At 36.2% G+C, this 26,533-nt stretch overlaps 1 protein-coding gene across 3 annotated transcripts in view; it reads left to right on the top strand.

Annotated features, from left to right (window-relative positions):
* Positions 1–26,533, top strand: part of LOC106067138 (hydroxyacid-oxoacid transhydrogenase, mitochondrial-like) — a 35,127-nt gene that overhangs the window by 5,700 nt on the left and 2,894 nt on the right. For 2 of the 3 annotated variants that reach the window (XM_056015701.1, XM_056015700.1), the window contains exons 3-15: positions 10,032–10,137; positions 15,594–15,637; positions 16,621–16,670; positions 17,064–17,117; positions 17,521–17,675; positions 18,141–18,337; positions 19,000–19,077; positions 19,434–19,539; positions 19,797–19,946; positions 21,073–21,171; positions 22,887–22,965; positions 23,082–23,178; positions 26,197–26,354. In XM_056015701.1, coding sequence (XP_055871676.1) covers positions 10,073–10,137; positions 15,594–15,637; positions 16,621–16,670; positions 17,064–17,117; positions 17,521–17,675; positions 18,141–18,337; positions 19,000–19,077; positions 19,434–19,539; positions 19,797–19,946; positions 21,073–21,171; positions 22,887–22,965; positions 23,082–23,178; positions 26,197–26,354 — 1,332 coding nt within the window. In that variant the 5' untranslated portion in view covers positions 10,032–10,072. Of the gene's footprint in view, positions 1–3,412; positions 3,572–10,031; positions 10,138–15,593; positions 15,638–16,620; positions 16,671–17,063; positions 17,118–17,520; positions 17,676–18,140; positions 18,338–18,999; positions 19,078–19,433; positions 19,540–19,796; positions 19,947–21,072; positions 21,172–22,886; positions 22,966–23,081; positions 23,179–26,196; positions 26,355–26,533 lie in introns of those variants that run through there. The other variant, XM_056015702.1, reaches the window with a different exon arrangement.

The following is a 26,533-nucleotide window of genomic DNA, read 5'->3' on the forward strand; positions in this document are numbered from 1 at the left end:
CTTCTTGGTATTTGTATGTGGTCAATCTCTATTTCCTTGTCTGGTGGGAAGTAGCAGTTAAATAGATTAATATTTCCATCTAGAATTAGCTTAGTTCCCATTATTTATGATTCTGAGGAGTTGGGCATAGTTACGTCTGTGGTAGGGATGTCATTTTTAATGAGGGTGAGGATTCCTCCTTTGGGTCTGCTTTCTCTATCTTGTCTGATGCAGGCGTAGCCTCTAATGGAGAAACGAAGATTACTGTTCAAATGAGTTTCTTGGATGCAAGCTACATCAGTTTCTTTCTCATGCAGAAATATTTTTAGAGCTTCTTTTTTCTTTTGGATGCCCTCTGTGTTCCATTGTAAGATTTTTAGACTTTTGGTCTTGGAGTGTTGGCCAGTAGTATTTACTTTCTTGTCCCTGCTCCTCGCTCCACAGGCAGAGATAGAAGAACCACCAGCTCGCTTGTGTGGGCTCCTTCGAGGCGGAGAGCCCGCCCCCCTACCTGCGCGGCGGGATTCCACAGGCAGGACGCCACATCTATTAGAATCGTTACAGAACTCCAACATAGATGAGGTTGCGTGTCAATGTGTTATGCGCCAGGAGGCCCATTGACTCCGACTTCAGCCTTCTTTCTGGGTGTGCTCCCATAGCCTTTGATCATCCAAGATCATCTGCAAGGCAGCAGGTGTTTATTTTCGGAGTTTTCTCTCCTAGATGAACTGCTATCTCTAGCTAACGAGTTTCATCTACCCGGGTTTAGAGTTAGAGCGCCCTATACTCGCTTTTTGCAATCATTTCCCTGGATTTCTGAGATGTTTTTAGTAAATATTCTAACCACTGGAATACTTCACCTCATCCTCCATGACTGCAAACCAGTTGGTCCGCGGCTGTTTATTTGCTATTCACAGCTAACCCTTATATCTAAGGGTCTTTCCCCTATCCGCCACCTGGGGACGCGCTTGGTAGAAGGTGGTAGCTCCCCCAAGAGTGGGTTTTTTATGTTAAACCCTTCCTTCCAATAAAAAGAAAGTAAAGCTACTATCAATAAATTCCATAAAGCATGGGGTTTTTCTGCCAGTTGCTGGAAACCATCAATAAAGTAAATCTACGAGAATTCAAGCCACAAACTTAAAACTAAAACAAATTACAGTAATTTGAGTGTCAGTCCTACCCCAAATAAAATATATCACATATTGATTTGTTTTTCTACCTATCACTGGCCTCCATTACTAAAGTGCAGTCAAATTTGATATTTGAAATACAATTTTTTAATAGAAGAGTTGCAGGATATTGCACAGTAGACAAATCATAATATACATTTTTGTTTTAAGTTTCAAATACAGGAATTAAAGCTCACTGCGTTTCCTCAAACCTTCTAGCTGGAAGTTTGTCTACTGTCATTCCATTAACTCCAGAAAGATCTATTGTAGGGTACAAAAAACGTCAGTGACTGATTTAATGAAGATTAATTATGCGCACACACACTAAAAAAAATAAATAAATAAAAACACATTATAAATCACCCCTTATCACCTATCCCCCCCCCCAAAAAAAAATAATGGTTACTCCCATGGTCTTAGTATTCCCTTTTTTTTAAAAAAAATGCTTATGCATTAAAATATTTTGCTTTTTTTTTTATTCCGTCGATATGTCCTTTGCTTTCTAAGTCAATTATGTCAATAATTTCTGAATCATTTTTGCTATTTAATGCTAAGTGTTTTTAGGCTGTAGAGTGTATGCAATGATATCTCTAATCTTTAGAAATTTGTCATCAGTTGTCTAATCTAATTCTTAAATTTAAAATCTATTCTAGGGTACAATACTAAATTATTTTTATTCCTTATTCTTTAAAAAAAAAAATAAAATTATCTCCCTTTTTCTAAAATACAACACAAAGATATCGATCTACATTGCATTACAACGTGCCAGCTCTATTCTTATTAGTGACTTAAAGTCGTTGACTAATTGCATGCCAATGTGCCAGAATCCAATTTATGTGGGTACACCAGCGCAATGTGAAGTACATGACATCAACAACTATGAGAAAAGGGTAAATGATTGGCATGAATAATAGAGAGGAGGGGTCAAATCAAATGCAAGTGCTTGATGGTACCATTCGCTCTCACCTTTCACAAGGAATGTAAATCTCCACGATTTGCCCCATCTGGAACGCGCTGCGCATTTAGTTTCAACCACACATCTGTTTCTTTGTTAAGTAATGTTTTTAATTCATGTAGGTTTTAGAGGAAAATATCGCTTGCCGATCCATAGAGCTCAAGTGCCATAGTGAGATATTTCGCCGTGCTTGTGGGTTTGTCTGCAATGAATGACCACCTAGCTTTTCATAAAGAAAAAAAAAGCTTTCAAGTCAGTATTGTTATCTGGTCTCGCATCACCGCCCACGGTCACGTGGTTACGCTCCTCACCCCCAAAGCGCTCCCACAACTCTCTCCATATTCGTCCTCACAAACAATTCCCCTAATTTACATTGCATCTCTCTCATTCTAAAAAATATATCAAGATGACATTAATAAAGGTAGGGCCTATTCCTTTTTATTTTTATAGAGCCGGGTGGTCAAAGTGTATTTTACACTGGCACCTGGTCGCTGCTAGGCGAGGGAGCCGATTCGGGATACGTGGTTCGAGTCTTCTTCGAGTCTTCTTCGGGACCTATATTTCACCATATTGTCTTCACCGTCTACCTTAGAACTGCTATTATATGTTACATGTTATGGTTATTCATAATATTGTTTTTGTGCCGTTTGTCTGTCCTTCTGCCCATATCTCAAAAGCTCTTGAAAATGTATTTTACCATCGATCCTGCACGCAATACATGTAGGCCTTTGGAACTGTTACCACTTACAAGAAATAGGGCAAAAGCGAGTAACTGCCGCCTGAACCAATAAGCTTCGGGCAGGAGGGGCTTGTAACTTGTAAGCCTTGGTGGGTACCTAACTAGGAGAATAAAAATTATGCATATTGTATGCTCTAAGCGGCGTACATATCAGCCATTTTAAACCAGATTTTAAAGTTTGTTCGTATTATTGAAAAGTTGTGTCGTTTGCTTCAAAATTGAAGAAAGTACATTTTTGCGTATTATGTGAGTTTGTGAGTTCAGCAGGCCCCCAGGTGCACCGTACGAATTTTATGTAACACAAACTCCTTTTGTTTTATTTATTTTTTTCCTCGTTCTACCATAGAGTTTCACTATCTTTGGGTATTGAAAGATTTAAGTTAAACCCACCAAATATTAAACAAGTTTCATAGAACTAAAATTAGCTTATCGTACAACGTATTGAATTTCATTCTCACGATGGACAATGGTCAACCCCTCTCCCACCTTTTTTTTTTAACCTGTCCAAAGTCACCAGTGACACATTGTGGTGTGACCATACGTTATCTGGGTCGTTTGACTTTATAATCTACTGTGTGCGTTAGACTTGCGGATCTTGTGACTGTCTCTTCTCTATTCTGAGCTGGAGGGTTAACCAACCTATCCACTCTTGTTAATCGCACTCTGTCACTGTGTAAAAAAAAAAAAAAACAGTCTGAATCATTCTGTTATTTATTGTTTGAGTTTCTGGTAAGTATTTGACTACTTACGTTTCAGCTTAAGTTAAACGTTTGAGACCGGAACTTTTAAAACTTTATACTTATAGTCCCCCCCCCCCCCCCAAACACCTCCCTTGGTCTAAACTGCCCATAGAGGTTGTGACGTTGCAAGTCAGTGTAGAAGCCTTCCAGCGAATGATCTCGATCTGAGTGGCTCTCACGGAGAGGTAAATTTGTCACAACTTTTTACCGGTACCTAGTGCTCTAACCTCCATCACCACCTTGTTTGGTTGAGGCCTTTCTAAACCACCTTTTCGTGAAAGCCAGGGAGGAAGGGCCTGATGGTTTATGACATTATTGGTGAGATGAGCTCAGTTCCATGATACACATTACCAGAGTTCCAAGTCGCCAAGATGCAGTGAGATTGTGACCTTGCTTTTATAAGTGTGATTCATGTTGTGGTGCACTGTATTCACTAGTAGCAGTATATGATCATATCTGTCTAGTGATCTTAAAATGAGACATCAGTAAACTCGAGCCCCCCCCCATATTTTGAGAATGTTTGCAAGATTATCTAGTACTTTTCTTTTGGTTTTAATGTATACAAAATGTCTCCATTGCTAACCTATGAGTCTATAAATAAACTAAGCATTTGAAAGTAAACAAAAGACCACATCCACACACTCGGCTTTTCAAACCTTAAGTCTTGGCATATGTGTACATTCTTGCCATGAAAAACTATCATAAGCTCTGGTTGTGTTTATCTCTTAAACGTAATTTTCACTAACATATTTAATTTGGTAAATTCGACTTAAGCCAACCCCCCTCGCCATCAAAAACGAGATACGAACTATAATTTTAAAAAAAATTCTCCAAAAATTGCTTTTTGGAAGACATGTGGGATTGTAGTTGCTGTTTGTTTGTTGTTGTTGTTTTAATCGTCATTGCTTATCAAACATCGGACCTGTTGGGGGCCACATCTGAGTCTCAACTAATATAATGCTCACATTAAGAGTTGGGTGGGCCCTAAAAGTTCAAAATCCCAGGTTTCGACCCTTGGTTCCTGAAGCCGATCGCTTCACAACTCTATAGTTTATAGGAAGTTAATGCTAAATCTTAAATCACGTGACAGACGAACTAGGTCAATACATTTGCGTCCGCGTTGTGTCTATGTCTTTTGTGAGTTTTCCGTTTCAATCCAATGACAATGCTCATAACCAGAGGGCAGTTCAAAATGTCGATGTGGGGGATACAACTAAACAGGGGGTTGGGTGCTCGGGGAGGGGGAACTCACGCGACGTTCTTTATCGTAACTGATCTGGTTAGATCCGGTGTACTAAGGCAAGTTCGCCTTCACTTCGTTGATTGTGATAAAGGTCTACACCTAGTAGCACACGTCACGGTAAGTACATTACGAAACATTTTGTTTTGGTCAAGAAAGTCTTTGTCGGCATTCTTATGTGACCGTGATTTGAAATTATTTACCTGTAATGTAGCAGTCTCTGTGATACGAAGTTAGGTACACACTATATTCTATATTATAAATAACTGAAAAGTTCTGTGTGAAAATATATAGGCCGCGGGTTATATCCGGCTAATAAGCCTAGGGCCTATATATAATAACGATGTCTATGGTTATTTTACTCTCATTCTCATAGTTTGCATCCAATAGCATAGGGCCTCTTACTTGTGTCTCGGGGAGGGTGACCACCAGAATCAATTAGCTGCCTAGCCCTGAATCATTTATTTCTCGACTTTGCGGAAAACATAAATAATAGAATTAAAAAACGCAATTCCCTTATTAACTTAAAAACAGACAAGAATCTTTAGGGTATGTTGACATTGTTGTCTGGAAATTTAGGCACCGGATAATTAGGCACCCGGAAATTTAGGCACCGGAAAATTAGGCACTCTTTAATTAGTGACCTTAATTTTGAAAATAATTTTAAAATGTTAACGTATATTTTATCCTTAGACTATGGGCTATCGGTGATTTAATAAAAAAAAAAGCAACTAACTGCATTTTCTTGATACAAAAGAAAAGCTGACAAAATGGAAAAAAAATTACAATCATGAGAATGTGTGGAAAAAATGATTAAGTGATTATAAGTCATTATATAATATAGACATCACAGGATTCAGGGGAGGGGAGGTAGCGATGATTCTCCGCTCATTGCTTCCCACCATCACCAACCCCTAAGGTTGACTAGTGAGTTTTTTTAATTGATGATTACGCAATTTGTGTAAATATTTAGTTACTAATGTAAATACTTTTGATTAAATATTATAAAATATTTTTATTATGTCGAGCAGTGTTGGCGATAAATATAATCGCAATCGCCCTCTGCTTGTGGAAAAGGGAGAAAAAGGAGATGATTATATCCTCCGCGTCATGCATTTAGTCAAGCGTATTAACCAATAACCTGAATTTTGCCAAGTCACTGGTTTTCCTGGCTTGCGTCTCTGGCTCTGTCTGTCTGGTAACAAGTGTGTACACATTGTTTCTTCCACACCCATTCTCGAATCAAGCTGAAACTTCGCACAATTATTCATTGACATAGATAAGACATGAATCATTTTTTTTTAAAGTAACCAATGAGACAATTAATTACTGATAATTAATTATTATGTAAAAATAGCAATAAGGGAAGCTAATACTTCAGTATTCACATATATGGCTAAAATTGTTGGGTTTAGTTCTGTTAAATAATTGTTAACGCTATAACTCGCCCCGATCAAGTTGATACTTCAAACAATTATTTATTGTACCCAACAAAACACGAATCAATAAACACAAATACTCAATTAGTCAAATTAATTATTGGTGATTAATTATTTTGTTTGATATCGAATAAGGGAAATAACTTGCATATTATTGGTAGACAGTTTTATGGACGGATTCTAGTTATTCCTCTATAGATGAGCTTTTGTTATTTTGCTTTTTAAAATACAAACTTGTAATAACAGGCTACTCTCTTTAGATAGACTTTTTGGTACCCGGGCCAAGTGCGTTCATTTTCCAGACCACCTGTGGCCAGATCATGGGATACTGCTGTTCGATTATTTAAAACAAAATACACATTAGACCATTAACAGTAGAAAGGAAAGTACACAATTCATTCTCATTGTTTATAACTTTCCTAAACTAGAAGAATAAAAAATAGTTTATCGGTGCAGCAACTTTTAACGATAGTCCGAAGAGATCGTGGTTTGCTTAAAACATATATATATATATGAACACCTGTAGAAACATTTGTCTAGGAATTTCTAATTTTTCTCGTGTTTCTCCCCGACAGTTTCTGTGGATCTAGGTTTAACTTGGACCTGCGAGAACGATGCACTCACTATCACATACATGGATCTTTTACTCTTTTTTTTTCTTTTGTTTCAAAAGGCAAGTTTGGGAAAATAATTCCCTGTAAGACCCTCAGCGCTTCTAGGACTGGTGAACGAGACTGGGATGGACAAAGGGACAAAAAAAGAATTTTAAACTAAGTGTTGTTGTTTAAAACAACAACATGGAGTTGTGAAGAGCTATGAGAACAAGTCTGCAAAGTGCAGATAACTTCTTAATCTTCCTGTATTCTCTACTTTGTTTTTCCTCTTTGTGTATCAAATGAATGACATTGACATTCAGGATCTAAACTTCGAAACTGTTCTCAATGAACTTTTGAGCCGCTGGCCTTGACATGATTTGATTGTGGCGAGCTGACAGAGCGTGACGAGCTGAAAGTAGAACAGACCCAAGGACTTTTTTTTTTATAGCTTACTAATGGGACATGCGGGAAGGTGGTGGGGGGGGGGGGCTTGAAACTAGAACATACTGTTTTGTGGACCAGTGGGGGGAGGGGTATCTGGGAGAAGGTTTTCCGTGCTTCCTTTTTTTGGCGCTCAGTAAACACAACTCTGCTGGAGTCGGGTGTCGAACCACGAGCCCCTTTGATCCAAGCCCAAGCATACGTAGACTGTCGGCCACACATCCCTCATTTTCTGGGCCATGATTTCATAAATGATTTCATAAAAATCCTCCCCGAAATGAGTGGACGCTCTAAATTTGTAGGCTAAAGCATTTTTATTTGTTGATGGCGCCCTTTTTTATTTTTGGCAAATACTTTCCACAGGTGCTGAGGGCATGCGTTGGTAGGAGGTTACATGGGAATATGTGAGACGGAGCAAAACGTTTTGGCGCGAACTGTTTTGGTCACATTTGACTTGTTATTTTTATGTCTTCAAAAAGAAATGATACATATCTATGTTTGTATGTTTTTGTGTTTAAACGTATTTTTTGTTTGTTTGTGTAATTATTGTTATATCCTTAAGATTATGATGTGTGTGTGGCGGAGGATTTCGGTCCGTAGGGTTTGAACCTGGGAGCATTGAGACGACAATTTTCCTCCATGAAATATTCAAAATTATTTAATTTTTTTTCCTGGGGGAGTGGGTTTGAATGTCTGCTCTATGGTAGAATAGTAGAGAGAACAACAATTTTTATTTTTTTAAAAAGATTGTGTTATATTCAATTACCTTCAGTCTCTCTCGCGCCAAAAATACAATCGTGCTAAAACGGCGCCGAAACGTCGCGCACCTGTAAGAGATTTCAATTATACGCTCTAATTAATGTAAGGAAAGATGCGAAAATTAATGTAAAAATATCAGACTAGCCTTGGAAGCTTGCATGCCGTAATTCAATGCCTCTGATTAAAACAGATAATTAATATCTCATTACCGCAGCCCAGATATGCGGCTTCAAATAAATTTTACATCTTTTAAAATTAGAATTCCTTTCAAGGCTAGGACTTTTGTTTAAAGAGTGTTAAGAAATATGAACCTAAGAATGTGTGTGTGGCTCAATACCGAAGATTCCTTCAATGGGACTCATTCACCAATCGTAAACAAACAACATTTAGCCACGTGATTCTCTCTCTCTATCTCTCTTCTATACAAATTACGTAATACACACAGGCTGTCACGTGAGGTTTTTTTTTTCGTTGTTTTATCAATATTATCACGTGGCTAAATGTTGTTTGTTTACGATTGGTGAATGAAATCCATTTGTTATGCTGATCTGCTGAGATAAGTTGCTTAGAAAATAGTCTTGTTCAATATGACAAGGTCATTGAACACGGTGTAATCTGTAGTCTTAAAACTTAAAGACTTCGTTAATAAAGTTAGTGAACTGTGTCGTGTGTAATATATTCTTGTCTCATTCAGTCATGCACTGCGCCAGACTGTCAGCATTGTATTTGGTATGTCCATGCTGACTTAACAAATATCATGGTGTCATAACTATTGATCTACGAGGTGTCGTAAATGTAGGATTGTTTACACAGCTTTTAAGCAGGGCATTTGAATGTTGCATTATAATAAAAGGATCTCAAGCAGATTGAATGCGTTTTGCAAAGCATTATTGGTTTTTGTTTGTTTTTTTTCACGTGAAATTGTACGTTGTCAAAGGATGGTGGTTGAATAAGTTGTGAGTCTGCTTACTTGAAATGATATTACTTGAAGTCTCGAGTTCTAAATATGACCACGCCAACAACAGAAAGAATAATGAAATTAATCCGGCCTTTTAGAACCCAATGATTTATTACAGAAAGAAGGGCACAGTCCACGTGGTCAGCTCAAGAAAGCTCTTCCTTTAGAAGCGAGGTCTGTGCTCGTCCGCTAGACTGTCTCTAATGTATTTCCTTTCTAAATTGTTAATGTACCGTCGCGTCACAAAGGAAATACCCAATTAAACCCAACTTCTACGCGTCTTACTATTGAGCCATTACAGCTTACATTAATCATAGACCCATACAATATCTACATTCTTTCATACATTCCACACACACATAAATCAGCACACAATGCATTTCTTGTAATCAATAGCACTGACTTAGAAACAGATCTGCCGCTTTTCTACTTGAGCACAATGGGATCCTAAGCTCGAGTACGAATCCATGTAGATCTATAAGATGTAGCCCAAAAAAAAAGTCTATTTAAAAAACTCTTAAACTCTAAAAGAGAATACGGTTTTAGAAGTATCGATTTCTTGGAGACGACGTTACGTCATTGGATTGGCTTTGCTTGTATTATTATTTTTTTTACCTCTATTACACAGATTATTTACTAGCTGTTGTTTTTTTTTTCCCATGTAAACCTGAACTTAAAAGATTTTTAGTACCTAAATGGTACAACACAGCCGAGTAGTAGCCTACCAGTGAGTCGTTAACTCATAAAATTCGTCATTCATTTTCGATGACTACCACTTGTGTCATCAAGTCACTTGAAGTAAGGTTTGAAGACTTGGCAATGCGTGGAAAGTCCCAAACGTAGATACGCGCATTTCCCAGAGTTAAAAAAAAAGAAAAATTTAAAGAACGCATTATTTCGCAGTGTATCCATGGAGGCATTTACTCGAAAGTTTAATCATCACTATTGCTATAATGCTTATCGATTTAAAAGATGTCTGCATATTGAAATAATATTATCCCCCTTTTTTTTTGTAGGATCATTCTCTGGATTGACGGAGGCATTTTTTGGGGGAAATATGGCCTCGCAGAAGAAAGTCATTCGATCTTGTTTGCACATGCTGGCCAGTGGTCACACAAAGAGGTGAGTACAGGTTTAAGGTTTGAACAAATTCAATTCAGATCTACTTGTTGGATAACTGCCTGCTTGTGTGGTATGCGCTCCATTCTGTTGTCTGGACGGTCTCGGAGTCGAACCCTTCCCGCCGCCATCACGTGTGAAGGAACGTCTGAACATTGTAACACGAGATGAAGTCGATCACGTGATTTTCGTGTTCAGTACTATCATTATACACTAGCATTGAGATAACAATAGCGACGATAGATTTATGTGGCAACCATATAAAGTTAAGTCTAACGGTTAACATAATTACATTTCGTTATTACAAACAAAAAAATAATAGACTCCTCCCCTTTTTATTTTAACTACACTGTTCCTATTAAATAGGTTTTGCAAGACTACACGATCCATTAGTTCTAGGAAGTTGTCTAGTCGGTACAATGAATGGGGCACTCTTTCGTTTCTCTCTATTATTAACAGTCGTTAAGGAAGATGTAGTCCACGGGACTCAAGTTTTGTTTTCACAAACACCGAGACCCTGAGACTAGCGATAAGTAATCTTTGTCCTTTATGGGAATCAGGCTTGTTCGTGTGTGTGTGTGTGGTTAGGACGACCTAAGTCCAAGATTTTCTGTTTCAAAAAAAAAAAAATCGTTACATATATGCAATGAGAATTAGGTTAACACTTGTGTTGGGTCCAAGGTATTCAATGCAGTGAGAGAAGGCTGAATTACAATTTGATGAACATCATTTACTTCAACTCTCTCCCCTTCACTCTCTCTGTCTCCTCTCTCTATTTCTCTGTTTCTCTCTTCCTAGTGCCTCGTCGTCTCTTTTATCTCATATTTAACTCTTTCTTTTTCTACCCTTCTTTTTCTTCATCTTTTTCACTCTTTTCTTTCTCCATTTATAGTTGGTTTTTTTTTCACCCCACTCTCTATTTCTCCTCCCCCTCTCTCTTCTTTCCTCTTTATCTCTCCCATTTTATCTATCTATCTATCTATCTATCTATCTATCTATCTATCTATCTATCTATCTATCTATCTATCTATCTATCTATCTATCTATCTATCTATCTAACTAACTATCTATCTATCTGTCTGTCTGTCTGTCTGTCTGTCTGTCTGTCTGTCTGTCTGTCTGTCTGTCTGTCTATCTATCTATCTATCTGTCTGTCTGTCTGTCTGTTTGTATCTAATCTATCTGTCTTGTCTATCTATCTATCTATCTATCTATCTATCTATCTATCTATCTATCTATCTATCTATCTATCTATCTATCTATCTAATGTCATTCTGTCTCTCTTTCACTATACTTATTTATATTTATTGTCTGTCACGTTTCTCTGAGTCTGAGCTATACAAATCAAGCAGAACAAGATCAATCTCACCAATACTCACACACTAGTCAGGATTATCATTTCATCTTCCTAAAGCTCCCATGATAGCGGACATTGTAATGTCATTGTTCTTAGCCGACATTGTAATGTCATTGTTTCTTGGTTGACCATCTCACTGCCTACATTCTTAACAATTTCAGACAATACAATGTATCCGTAAGCTCCAACTAATCTCAGATGATTTTACGATAGAAAGTTTGTTTTTTCTTCTTTTTCAATTTTTTAAACAACAACTGAAAAAACATTGGAATGATTAGCTTTTATCAACTCACTCTGTCTGTCTGTCTGTCTGGTACAAAGTTTGAATTCGTTCTCCCACTTCCCATTCTCGGATCAAGTTGAAACGTTTCTCTATTATTCATTGTTCCTAACAAAACATAATAAATAAAAAAAAAAATTAACAAATTAATCAATCAAATAGTGGTAATTGTGTTTGATATTGAAAAGGGAAATAAATTTTTCAGTAAAGAGATATGTGACTAATAGTGTGGAGTTCTTCACTCAGATAAGCCCTTCCTAAAATTATTTTTTTAAAAATATTTTGCTTGTTATTTTATGTAGAATGTCATATAGGTTTGTTTCTTTTCATTTTCTGTTTTACATCTTATTTTTCTTTTCTGCTCTTTCTCTGTGTCACTACTGTACAATGTAGGTTTTTTTTTGTTTGTTTTTTTTTGTATTTTATGAAGGACCTTTAATTTAGGAAATGTGAGACGTGTTCAATTACTGGCTGTGTCTTCGAATTATTTTGCTGTGTAAAACGCGACATTCCTAAAGAGTGTATTCGACCTTCTTTGTTTTCTTCCTGCTGCGTCTACGGAGTCCTACTCTTATCCCAGCAAAGTCGGCTCCATGGGTAATCTCTTATGCATCGATCTAAACGTTTGTACCACTTTGATCTGTTGGTCATTGCTCGAACAGTTTTGTAGGAGTGCGGATACTGACGGGTGGAGAAGAGTTTCGCTTCACTTTCTTCCTTCAGGCCGCCTCCAACGCCACAGTGAGAAGGCACCGTCTGCAAGGTTTGTTGATTTGCCACTTTCTAGAAACATGCACATGGTACTCTAGGTCACACTCCTGGTCACACTCTAGGTCAGTTCTAAAGCTCCACTCCATTGACCTGGAGGAAAGAGATCTTTCTGACTGAGCTGGTTCCAAGCAATTGCAAATTTGTCAAACCCTCTGGCCTCTGTTGTTTCTTTTCCGAAGGCTTGTATCCTGGGACACTAAGTCTAGTGATGGAGGCCAAGCATTCCTGGCAGGCATTTTCCTTCTCTCACTGCCGTTTGGGGTCACCCTCTTGGAAATCGGCTGCTTTGAGGATGGTGATAGCCCCACCAAAAACAATGAGCTCGCTTCCCTATAGCATTTCCACCGTCACGATGAGGTACGAGTGCCTAAAAGAAACGTGCACATGATTATTGCTTTACGGCTTCCAGTGCTTATAGCGGTTTATCATCAAGAGCTGGAGTTGCATGAAAGGTGTGCAGTTTGAGACTCAGAACCAAGAAAACAATGACACACTACAAAATTACATTTCTGACTTGATCATAAGCTCTCTATCTCTCTCTCTGAACTAGGGTGCAAAGTCCTAAGCTATCGCCTCTCCATTGTGTATAGGCTACTAGAGTTCACAGAGAAGACTAAGGCCGCTGTTCTGCTCGTCTAATTGAAAATGTTTTTGTTTGCATGATTGTTAAGCTTACTGTCCACGTGGAGTAGAGGTCTTAGTGTGCTTACTTAAAACTAACCCAGAAGTAGGTTACAAACAAACAAACATTCTTTTGACATCAATGCTCGTTCTAGTGCCCTCGTCTTTTTAATTTATTTATGTATAGGAGGAAAGTTTTGCTGGTAGGCTTGGGGTCAAGGCTTTTCACGATATGTTGCACAAAGCGAGTTTTTTTTTTTTTGCACACTAATTTGTCTAAAGAATCTACTTTGCAAATAAGAGGACACGGATTTTGATACTTAATTAAGCATATTTGCTTAAAGTACAAGAAACAACTTCTACCCTTTTAATTCAGTCTAATTAACGGTATATAACTTCACGGCGTTAGCGTTGACTTTCTCATTTATAACAGCGAAAACATTTGAACTGTGATAGACCCCCCCCCCCCCGGCAGCTTTCTTTTCTTCGTTTTCTGTTTGACGCCACAATCACGTGACTCCCGCTTCACGTTCGTGGCTGGGCTGTGTTCCCGTGACTTTGCCGATTAATTTATTAAACAATCGGTTTGACCAGCTTCAAAGGGACGTAATCTGTTTATGAAAATGTTACTATTATAATAAAATGTCTCAATTATTCACAACTGGTTGGGTCTAAAAAGGTCGTTAGAATGCTGCCAGCTAGTACGAAGTTTAATGCGTTGTCCTGCCACACAGAAGTGATTGCCTTTTTTTTTTTAATCGATAAAAGCATACAATACACCCCACAACCATTACACCTGCTTGTTACACACAAACACACACACAAAATAACAAAGGCATGTAATCAATTTGACACGGATGTTGGAACAATTGTCAATTTCAACTAGATCTACTTCCTTTTCTGTTGGTTGTCACCCCACCTCCAAGTTGCATTCATTTTAACCATTATAAAAGTCATTATAAGAAAACTTCCTGGTTGGTGACACGATCCCTCCAGGAGATGCACATTATGCGTCTCATGCTGCCTAGGTGGAAGCTATTTAATATTTGTTCTTGACGCATGTAAGTTGCCCAGCTCTCACTGCCATAAAGAAGTGTGCTCAGAACGCAGACATTGTAGACCATGATTTTTGTTGCTGTAGTCAATTTAATATTTTCCCACACGCGCTTGGAGAGTTTTTGCCATTGCTGCAGAAGCCTTTCCTATTCTTTTTGTCAGCTCAGTGTCTAAAACTAGGTTTCAGGCTATTGTTGTTCCCAAATATATGAATTCTTGCACCACCCTAAGTGTGTGATTTCCAATATGTATCACTGGTATTTCTGAAACATCTTGTGCCACCCTTCATCCCAACCACACACACAACAACTCTCCACACCACAACTCCCCACAAATTACAACTCTCCACACACACATTAACTCCACGCACACCACAACACTCAACACACATGGCAACTCTCCACACACACAGCAACTCTCCACACACATTACAGCTCTCCACACACATGGCAACTCTTCATACACATGGCAACTCTACACACATGACAACTCTCCACACACACACCCCACTTCTATACACACAAGCCAACTCTACACACACACACCACTTCTATACACACAAGCCAACTCTACACACACACACACCACTTCTATACACACAAGCCTACTCTACACACACACACACACCACCACCGCAACACTACACACCCCCCAAATCTACACCACGTTCTACACACACAGAGACACAACTATGTACACACTCCACTGCTCTACACATATCACAAATCTACACACACACTACTATACACACAATACAACTCTACATACTCATAACTCACACTAGATGCTCCACTACACACACCACACCTCTACACACTCACAACTCACACTAAATGCTCCACTACACACACCACACCTCTACACACTCACATTTCACACTAGATGCTCCACTACACACACCACACCTCTACACACTCACAACTCACACTAGATGCTCCACCACACCTCTACACACTCACGACTCACACTAGATGCTCCATTACACACACCACAACTCTACACACTCACAACTCACTCTAGATTCTCCACTACACACACCACACCTCAACACATTTATGACACAACACACACACAACCCTACATAAACACACAGCTTAAAAATTTGCTGCTGAAAAAAAAAATCAGTTTTATTGAATTAAAATAAAGAATGTAAATATTTGGTTTATTTATGCATCCCCCCCCCCCCCCCCAAATAAAATAAAAAGAATTTTAAAATCAAACTGCATTATTTTATTTTTTGTTCATTTGTTTCTGTACTGGTATTTTACTAAATCCTGTGAACTATTATTATTATGCTGTTATTGTTGTTTTTTAATAGATTTAAATCTCTCAATTATAATTCTACTCATTTTGCTTTTTTGCTTTGTATTTTAGAAAATGCTTGGCAAAAATAGAATCCATTTCAACAAGTTGTATAAGTAAGTAAATTAGTTTGTGAATTTCATTGTTCAAGGAATGGGAAAACTGGACATATTATGTTAACAGGGAATTTGATAATATAGTTTCATTTATTCGAATTTACAGAATTAGGAAAAGGGATTTTTTAAAGTTTTGTGGAGTGTGAAAATAATTAAATTTAAAATTACTGGAGAGTAGAATGCGAGACATGGAAGTCATCTGCCAATGTTGAGAAAAGACTAACTGTGGTGCAACAGGAATGGCTAAGGCGGATTTTAGCAGTCAGTTATATAGATCAGGTCTCAAACAACAGTTACAAGGAAATCCTATGCCGAACTGGTAGTTGACCACTTAGTGAGATTGTGACAGAGTGTCGCATGGTGGTTTGCAGGATATATTCTATGACAAAATGACTTACTAATTCCAAGAGCTGCAATGGCATGGAGGCCAATACAAGGAAAGTGCAAACAGGGATGACATTGTATAACTAAGTCTTAGTAATAGTAGAATCATTGATGTACACAATTTAACCAAACTTTTTTTTAAATTGAAAAAGATTTTTTCATAAAATAAAAAATTTGCAGTAGATAGAAGAATATTCAAGTCTTGCAAAACTTCTTTCCAATTTTTGTTTTACAAAAGTATGCTCCGGTAACAGTTTTAATAAATGATTGCGGAATACCATCATGTATGGGAAGTGATGTGAAAAGTACTTTAGGGATGCAAAACTCCACTCAGTTTGGTTAAAATATAAAGTTTGTTTGGTTTGTACTGAGCTGTTTCAAAGTTTGGGTTCTGTTCAGTTTTGTGGTGAGGATCTAGTTTGGTTCAGTTCAATTTCCCACCTCTAATTTGTATTTACCATAAGCCCACCATATGTACCACTCTGGCTTTTTTTCCTTTTTTTCTTTTAGTGAATAGGATCAACAACTGGGCTAATTTTGTTTTACTCTTATGAATAAGATCTACATTTGGGCTAATTTTGTTTTATTTTTCTGAATAGGATCTATATCTGGGTCACAAGTTTATCAAGCCAAAGAATTTGCTTTTGAGGTAAGTGCAGACATCTCAATATTAATAAGTTGAAATAGCTTGATATAGATAAGTAAATAAAACTACTTTAGTTCTTTTTGCTTTAACTGGGAATGTCTTACAAGGAATTATTGTATACTTGGTCTGTTGTGATAGCTTAAGATATTCTTCTATATACATTCTCAATTTTTATCTTTATTCTTTATCTTCATAGTAGCTATCAATATAAAATTTCTTTTTACCAATAATGTTTCAATGTTGATATAGCCTCAGTGGCTGAACTCAGAACCTAATGTGAAAAGCCCAATTTAATTAACCATTTCATTTACAATAGGCTTTCAAGTATATGACCTTGTTTTAAATGTAATGTCCGAAATTAAGGGCTAGACATTTATATTATTCCTGTTTCCTCAGATGGCTTGCTCCAATATACGATATGGTGAAGGAGTCACTAAGGAAGTTGGCATGGTAAGTATCCCCCTTGAAGTCTCTCTCAAGCTCAGAACCTATTAGGATCCTGTAAACATGAACCATGATGTTATGGTTTTAATGTTCTACTAATTTTAATCTATCAATCATTTTGTATATTTTAGTACTACATAGGTCATGGTAGGTGATGGATGAACCAATAGTTTGAATTCATTGGTTTCTCTCAAGTTCATTAAATTTGTGCTGAGCACCAAACTATTTCCTACTTGGTCCTTTTTGCCTACCCCATAAATCTTAAAAGTCTCAAGCAAAACATATTTTAGATTTTAGCATTATAGATGTTCTAATTACATTTCAAGATACTCATGATAAATAGTATTCACATGCCTATATGCTATTCATTTCTCATATGTTATTTGTTGATGTCTTCAATTACATCCAGGACTGTAAGAATCTTGGAGGGACAAATGTATGTGTAATGACTGACTCCAACCTGGTCAAGCTGCCCCCTGTCAAAGCTACATTGGAATCTCTGGACAAACATGGTGTCAGATATAAACTTTTTGATAAAGTTCGTGTTGAGCCTTCAGATCAGAGGTTAGCCATTTCAATACAAAGTACTGAAATAGAAAAGAACAAACATTTAAAAAATTTTTTGAACATTTTGAGTAGGCTTCCTCTCAGATGTTTAGTGGATCTAATGAAAAAAGAAAAAATGTATAATGTGTGTTCTATTATGCTTTGTTTTTAGAAATCACATTGTGATGCATTGAGCTTGTTTATGCTTGTGGTAGAAAGTTCTTATTTTTATTTTCATTAAATATTTTTTTTCAATTACAATTTTTAAATGGTAATGCTTTTTAAAACAAACTTAATACAGAAATAAAAGACTTGTACAATTTTAAACAATTTGATGATTTTATTTTAAGACAGTACACATACCTTTTTCTTTGTCTTAAACTTGGTTTAGACTCCTTAGAAATTTATATTTTACTGTTGTCTTCCATAACAGTTGAAATGAAATATTAAATGTATAAATATTTTACAAAATCTTTTTTACAGTTTAAAAGAAGCCATAGACTTCTGTCACGCTAACAAGTTTGATTTGTTTGTGGCTGTCGGAGGTGGCTCTGTGATGGACACGTGCAAGGCAGCCAACTTGTTCAGCAGCAAACCAGACGCAGAGTTTCTTGACTTTGTCAACGCTCCCATTGGGAAGGGGCTGCCTGTGAAGCATCCACTGAAGCCTTTGATAGCAAGTAAGCTGATCCAGATACCTTTTTTTTTTATTTTCCTTAGTTTTCAATAAACATTCAATCTTATGTTCACATTTCTATTCTTTTGTCTCCCATTATCCTTTTTATCTAGAAAAATGTAAATACATTGAGGCATATAACCATGTTTAGACTGTCAAATAATTAAATATTAAATCACGATGATGTATTTAATCATAGTAACTCGCTCTTCTTCCTCCCATTGAGGACAAGAAATTAAAACACTCTAGAAAACCCAGAGCATCCTTTGACTAGACGTTTGTAAATCTTCAAACATTTTCTTCATAAAATATAAACTGTTAATGATAACAAAAATACATATTATATTGTGGCCTCTTAGTGTTTCTTCTTGAGTCTGTAGGATGTGCTTTAGTTTTTCATCTTCTCTTAGGTTGGAAAGAGTAATAATCATTAGTTATTGTGTGGGACTAACAAATTTAGAAACCTTTTGTGGATCTCTAGATTGATTTCTTCTTCATTCTCACTTCTTCGTTTTCTCTAGATTGATTGATCTTGGCTAATCTTGTGCCCTCTTAGTCTGAAAAGAGAATTGAACTTAAAAGAGATTAGAATTACTTGAATCCTAACCTAAGGTTTCCTCCATTTTTATGCCTCCTGTTCTGAACACAAATATGTCTTTTGTCCAGTTACCACAACTGCAGGAACAGGAAGTGAGACTACAGGAACTGCTGTCTTTGACTTTAAGAAGATGCAAGCCAAAACAGGTTAGGACAACTCCTGGTGAATTAAAAATATAAGAATACCCTGTTTAGGGAAGTTGATTGGAGCAATGAATGCTGATAGAAAATGATTTATTAACACTTATCTTTTTTGTCCATTAGGATAAAATATGACAAAATATAACTGAACTAAAATATTGCCTGTTTTCTTATAAAAGGATATACATTTATTTCATACTTTTATTCTGCCATTAATGTTTTGTAAGCTGAAAAACATTTATGTAAAATCAGCTAGAACACTTAAAAACCATTAAGTCTAGCACAGCTAGTAATTTTTATCTGTGACATAAAATGAAATGTATAAAAAAAAATCAGGTCAATCTATGTTGCATCTTGTTCAGGTATTTCCAGCAGATGTTTAAGACCTACTTTGGGTATCCTTGACCCTCTACATTTACTTACCATGCCAGAAAGGGTAGCAGCTTACTCAGGGATAGATGTATTATGGTAAATGAACAATTTTTAAAATACTTTATTGAGTAAACTGTTTTTTTTTAAATAGTTTCTTGTTTCAAATATAAAAAAATAGGAATCTAATTGTTATGTACTTAAAGTAATTTTTTTTTAACTTTCAAAAGCAAATGAACAATAATTGTTCTGAAGGAAAAATAGGTATATGCTGTCTCTAATTTTCACTTTATCAATAACATAGAAAATGATCAATATAGAAGCTTACGCCAGCACAATCAATATTATGTTTGCAGTCATGCCATAGAATCATACACAGCAATGCCTTATTATGAAAGACAAGGTCAAGAAGACCCCAGCTTTCGTCCAGCCTACCAGGGAAATAACCCCATTAGTGATATTTGGTCTCTCCAGGCTCTCAGGGTTACAGCCAAGTATATCAAACGGTAAGGTCACATCAGGCCTGTTAAAATGGCAAAGAAATGTTGCTTAGAAATTAAAGAAAGTTCAACCATAGTGGTCTTTGACTACTAAAATCAATCAATAGTCATTGTTTCATAATTTATTCTGTATAGTTAGTTTGCCCACTTCATTTGTAGAACTATGGTTCATCTTGTAGAGTGACCTTTTTGTTTTTTCAGTGTTCCTCATCTTGTTTATTTTCAACACTTTTTTTTTCTGCCAAGTTTTCTTATCACATTTTTTTTGTTCTTTCACCTCAATAATAACCAATACACCTACATTTTGTTTTAAATTTATTATTGTTATCAATTTTATTGCTTTTTGTGTCTTTTATAATCCTTTAGCATGCTTCATTTGATGTGGTCGAATCTCTTTTGTGGGGAGGGGAGACGTTTTCTGTCCTAACTTAGGCTGCTTAGCAAATTCAGCTTGGCCTGAGTCAAATCTCAAATTCAGAATTCCTAGTTTACATTGGAATTCAAACTCAGTGCAGACTATAATCAATTCAATAATCAAACACCTTTTAGATGAATGTTAAAGAATGTTGATAAATCTTTTAAAACATTTTTTTTTGTTTCTCTTCATCCATATTGTAACAAGATTGCTTTGGTCTGTCATATAATTTTCTTCTATAATAACATGTTCTATATCATTGCCATTTATTTACAAGCTTTGAAAAGTGGCTCGTAAACTGGGTCTAGTTTTCTTCATTTGCCATATCCAAATTAATTATTGTCTGTATGTTTGTTGATGGATAACTAGTATCTTAATCACTCTGCATTTCTCACCTAGAATAACTATATTCCCTGGGGTGTCTAGATATAGATAAATAACAATAAGGAAATTTATTCTGTACATATTTCAAAAATAATAAAATAGTAGGTAGGATTTATTTAAAATAAAAAAGTGTATTCAAGGGGATAGGTATTTTAAGAGGAAAGAATGACCTTGAAAAGGTCTTAAAAAATAATCCATTAAAAAATTAGCTTTTTAAATTGTCTCATTGGTTTTTGGGTATAAAATTAACATATTTAACAGATTTTGATCACTTTTTTTTTCTCTAATAATTTACTTTGACTAATATTTGACAATATTGATCTACACTTTTAGGGCTGTGTACAATACTGATGACAAAGAAGCCAGATCTTCCATGCTCTTGGCTAGTTGTTTTGCAGGCATAGGCTTTGGTAATGCAGGAACACATTTATGGTAAGTCAACATTTATTTATATTGATGTGGTTTGGTTTTACCTTTACCTATCCCTTAGTCTGTTGGACCGTTGGGGCACCAAGCAAGACTCGTCGACCGTCTTTCTCCATTCCTCTCTGTTTAGAACCTCTTCAATGGCAGGCCCGTCCATTCTTTTATGTTGTCCTCCCATCGCTTTCTCTGTCTGCCTCTTCCTGTCAATGTTCCCTCGAGGAAGGTCTTTGTGAGCCCAGAAGATCTTGTAATATGGCCATAGATTTTGAGCTTGCGTTTTTTCACTATAGTTAGCTGGTCATCATGGGGTCTGATCGCTGCAGTAACCCTGTCTCTAATCTCTTGGTTTGTGATACGGTCTTTGAAAGTGATGCCTAGGATCTTTCTGTAGCATCTCAATTCCATTGCTAGGATCCTCCTCTTTAGCTTTGCAGTCAGCGTTCAAGACTAACAAGCATATAAAAATGTGGCCATGACCAGGGTGCATATGAGTCTGATATTGGTGCCGAGGGCTAAGCTTTTGTCTTTCCATATTATTTTAAGTTTTGAAAGGGCTGCTGTGGACTGTGCTATTCGGGCCAATAGTTCGGGTTTCGTTCCTTCATCTGAGACAATAGCTTTAAGGTATTTGAAGCTGCTAACACTAAATCAGCTTTTCGCCTCCAATACTCATGCCTCTTTTAAAGCCCTTTGGCCGTTGGTCAAAATTTGTTTTTTTACTGCATTTATTTGCATACCATATGCTGCGGAAGTCTTGTCAATGCGCATCACCAGGTCAGCTAGTTCTTCTTCTGTCCCTGCTAGGTCATCAATATCATCTGCGAAGCGCAAGTTAGTAATTCTTCTACCTTCAATGCTTACAGTACCTTCATATCCCTCGAGAGCATCTTCCATTATCCTTTCAAGGAAAATGTTGAAGAGTGTTGGTGAAAGTAGGCAGCCTTGTCTTACTTCAACTGTGGTTTGGTTAGCTTTACTTGAATGTCAAGTTGATGTACACTTGAAGTTCAGCATCCATGGCGTTACCACCTTCACAAAAGATTTAGAGTGATTTCTCTGGCTTTTCTTTGTACCAAACATTTATTAGGGAAAGTAAATGAGGTTAGTCACTGAGCAGACCCTAGAACTGAAACATGATTAAACAATCTACGGTGTAGAGATTTAGATCAAATTGTGGTCTTATGATTGTTTCATCTAGTCTTCACTGGCAAATTTTTTAAAATTTTAAACCAAAATGGTAGTAATTGTAGATGCTATCAGTGGTAGAAGGGTTGCATTGAATATTTGATGACCCATAAGGAATAGTTTTCAGTCTTTCTCTACTTCCAGTGACTAGTGTACAACAATGATGTATATATATATATATATATTACAATAAAAAGGCTTTTCTTCATGTCTGAATATTAATGAGGGGTACAGTATTTAACATACCTATGCTATATCAAGTGTGTAGACCATTAGATATTATCAGTAGTTTTAGTATTGAGCAATATTTTATTAACATTAAATAAACTGTATATTTCATGGTTTAAATAAATGGATAATAAAGTATATTATTATTATATTTAAAAAAAAGTATTATTAAAAAGATAATTATGATCAGTTTTTTATTCCAACATAAATAACTAGCTGAAAGCCATTTTAAATTCTATTGTCAAATTGTTTTTATTTGCATGTTCTTTTTATTGATCCATTATAGTATGTATAAAATATTTTTTCAGCCATGGTATGTCTTATCCTATATCTGGTTTGGTGAAGAGTTACAAGTCCAAAGACTACAGTGATGATCACCCTCTAGTGGTAAAGTCATGATCTTGTTTCTATATATAGTCTATTTTAGCAATCTGTTATAAAGCTGAAATTTCGTATGTAGAGTAGTTATTTAGAAAGGCACTTAAGTGATTATGTATTTTCAGCCTCATGGTCTTTCAGTTGTAATTACTGCCCCTTCTGTATTTGAGTTCACTGCCCCTGCCTGTCCTGAGAGACATCTCCAAGCCGCTGAAGCTTTAGGTAATTTCATTTATTGATTCTAAAGCTTTTATTTTGCTCTTCAATGTTTTCAGTCCAATTATATTCAGGAGAAAGATGATGACTCTGAACAATAGAAAAATGGCATGATGTGTTGTACCCAGATTAAATATAACACAAATTCAAGGGAGATAAACTGGCAATTAAATTTTAACCAAATGTACAATTTAAATAATAATAATATGAAATAATAAAATAAAACAGTGTAAAAATATGATTGTGTACAATTTAAGTTAGAATCACAATATCTGTCTAGCTCACCCTCTTCTTTTTTTTTGGGAGGGGGTCTTAATTTTTTTTCTTTTCTAGAATCCGCTATTTCTTTTGAATATTAATCTTGAACTTTCTATATGAATCTGAAATTAACCCCTAAACCACTTCAACATATGTGTGTCTCAATTGAATAAAAGTAATGTTTCTTCTAACATCTAACATTCCATAGCACTTTTGAACCTATGATGAATTACTTGTGTGGTAATTAGGGGTGCACCGGATAGTACTTTTTGATATCCGTCCGGAGCCGCATATGACCGGATAGTAAAATTTGATATTCGGCCGGGGCCGGAGCCGAATACCTAAGTGTCTTGTAAATAGCTTGTATTGCTGAACATTTTACGAAACTGTTAAATAACATACCTATATTTGTTGGTATTATTTTTTTCCTTATACCTTATTGTTTTAAACTCTGTTACTGATTGATTTATTAAAGATGAACAGTATTTATAAACAAAAATTAATTTGTGTAACATGAGCATGTCTGTGTGTATTTAAGAGGCCACCAACTATAAAGGCTGTTTGTTGGAGGGTCAATGTAAAATATGTTAGTATATATTTAACTAGTTACTAATGTAAATCTCACATCTGGCTTGTATGGTGGTTGGATGTATGTGTTCAAGAATTTCTGACCAACAACTGGTCATCAGACTTGTAATTTTAAGTCCAAAGACTGCTTCTGGTTCTGGCTTCAAGGGCTTAATACAGATAGCTGTTAGTTAATAGTTGGAATCTGAAGCGTAGTAGGTCATATATTTATTAATCCATTTGTGGCAAAAGATATGTTATAACAGCAGGAACATCTATTATACCTACTCATAGCCTGAGCCTTAAATGTTGCGAGGCATAGATTTAAATGTAGTCTGTAGGCCTATTATTCATATCTATGTTTAGATCTACTGTTATATAGATCTAAGAGAATTAGGAAAACCAACTATAGAAGAAAAAAAAAACCCACACCCTCCTTACCAAAAAAAAACATAAATAGACTCTGTGTTCGACTGATTGTAACAACCTGGTCAGATAGACCTAGTGAGCCTATACATGTAGTCCTAGTGTAGTGTGTATAGATGATTGTGTTGACCTTCACGCGTTTTTATTTCCTTGGGCATACGCAATAGTATTTAGTGTGCAGGCAAAAAAAAGATACATTGGCATGGTCAGTCAAGCATATAGATAAATTATATCCGTACACTAGTTACAGAGGTCAAGTATTTCTTAACATTCCAGCATATTTTTTCTTTGTTTGCTAGATGTAATTGTGGTACTTTAGATCAATTTATTTTCTGCTATGTTAAATTTTACTGTAAGGTTTTCCTTTATATATTAAGTCAATAGAATTAAACAATGAACTTAGCTTTCTTGCTAAAGGTTTTAATACAAGGGGAAAAAATACATACACGCACACATGCACATATTTGTTTTATTTTATTGTGCAACGAACGTGTGTTCAGCGCCCTAAATGACATTTCTCTTTAAGTAAACAAACTTAGTGTCATCATCTAGTGACCTCTAGACAGTGTCAATATTTCTCAACAATCTGCGTTAATCCATTCTGGCTTAAGAATGGTCAATGTCTATCAATACATTGTCATGGATTAAACAAATAAGAAGTTGGGGGTGTTGAGTCTCTTGAGCCCTCCCTTTAAAGATACCCCTTGTCAGTGTCTGTTTGGCTTGTAGTCCAGCCTCCTAATTGAGACTTAAAGTAAACAAACTTATTGTCCCGGCCAATAGTATAAAAGGTGTGGCTTGTGGTCCAGACCCTTGATTGACAACCTATCTCATAATAAACACAATCATACCAGATTAACCTTATAGAGATTTGGCTTGTAGTTCCGCCCCTAATAAAAATTCTTCTCCAAGTAAACAAACTCAGTTCCCTCATAAGATGTGACCTCTATAGAGTGTCAACACGTTGACATCCAGCTTAATGTGATCAGCTGCCTATCTGTGAACTCAATGTTATGGACTAAAAAAACAAAAGGAGGTGGGGGTTGCTCATCTCTACCTCTGGAGATATACCCGCACATCTAGACAGAAACAGCGTGACGTAGTTAAGGAATATTACATGTTTACTAGACCACTCAAAGGTCAAGACAAGCTCTTAAAATGTGCCAGACATCGCTGCTACGTATGTAATGTGAATTTATAATATAAAGTCTTATTTCTAATTAGATTAACACGCCTTTTCTTTGTACTAAAAAATATTTGGTGAATAGTCATAGTTTATAGTTTTACAAACAAATTCTTTTATTTGAAACAAAAACGTTAATGTATTTATTGAATCATGTCCACTTTATGAGTATAGGTATATTTTTATTAACATGGAGATTTAGTTTAAACTTCTTGTTGGACATCGTTTATCAGCGTTGACTACCTTTATATTGTTTCCCTTTCGCCTGTGTTGTTTCGATATTTAAGTGTTACCTCCGTTTGGTGTATCTGGAAAAGACTTAGCGCGGAGGCGCATAACAATATTATTAGAAATATAGGTACTACGCTGTAGCTTTTACTATCCGGTAGTGATATCCGACCGGAGCTGGATAGTGCCGGATAGTTAAAAAGTGCCGAATATTCGGCAGAAGCCGGAGTGACTATCCGGTGCACCCCTAGTGGTAATAGTTTTTAGGTTTAATAATCTTTATTGTCTGTGAGGAAATTGCTCTTAAAATGTATGCATTACACCAAACAAAACATTGTAACACTTCTATATTGTGCCTGTAGGTGTTGATGTACGCAATGTGAAGAAGGCAGATGCTGGTAAAGTTTTACGTGAAGTCTTGTTAAAGATAATGCAGGACATAGAGTGTCCAGATGGCATTGAGTCTCTGGGCTACACTACAAATGACATTCCAGCTTTGGTTAAAGGAACATTACCACAGGTAATTTTCTTAGTCTCCAGTTGTTGATTTTTCATTGTTACGATTCCTCTATTCAGGTTGTACATTCATAAGCACTGGGTGGGTGGGTGGATGCAGTTCTCAAAAAACGGCTGTAAAAATTTTCCTAGAAATTTGGGAAAAGAATTAGTTTAATAATAGACATTTATGAATATTTTGGG

Source organism: Biomphalaria glabrata, chromosome 17 (genome assembly GCF_947242115.1).
Source record: "Biomphalaria glabrata chromosome 17, xgBioGlab47.1, whole genome shotgun sequence".
NCBI lineage: Eukaryota > Metazoa > Mollusca > Gastropoda > Planorbidae > Biomphalaria > Biomphalaria glabrata.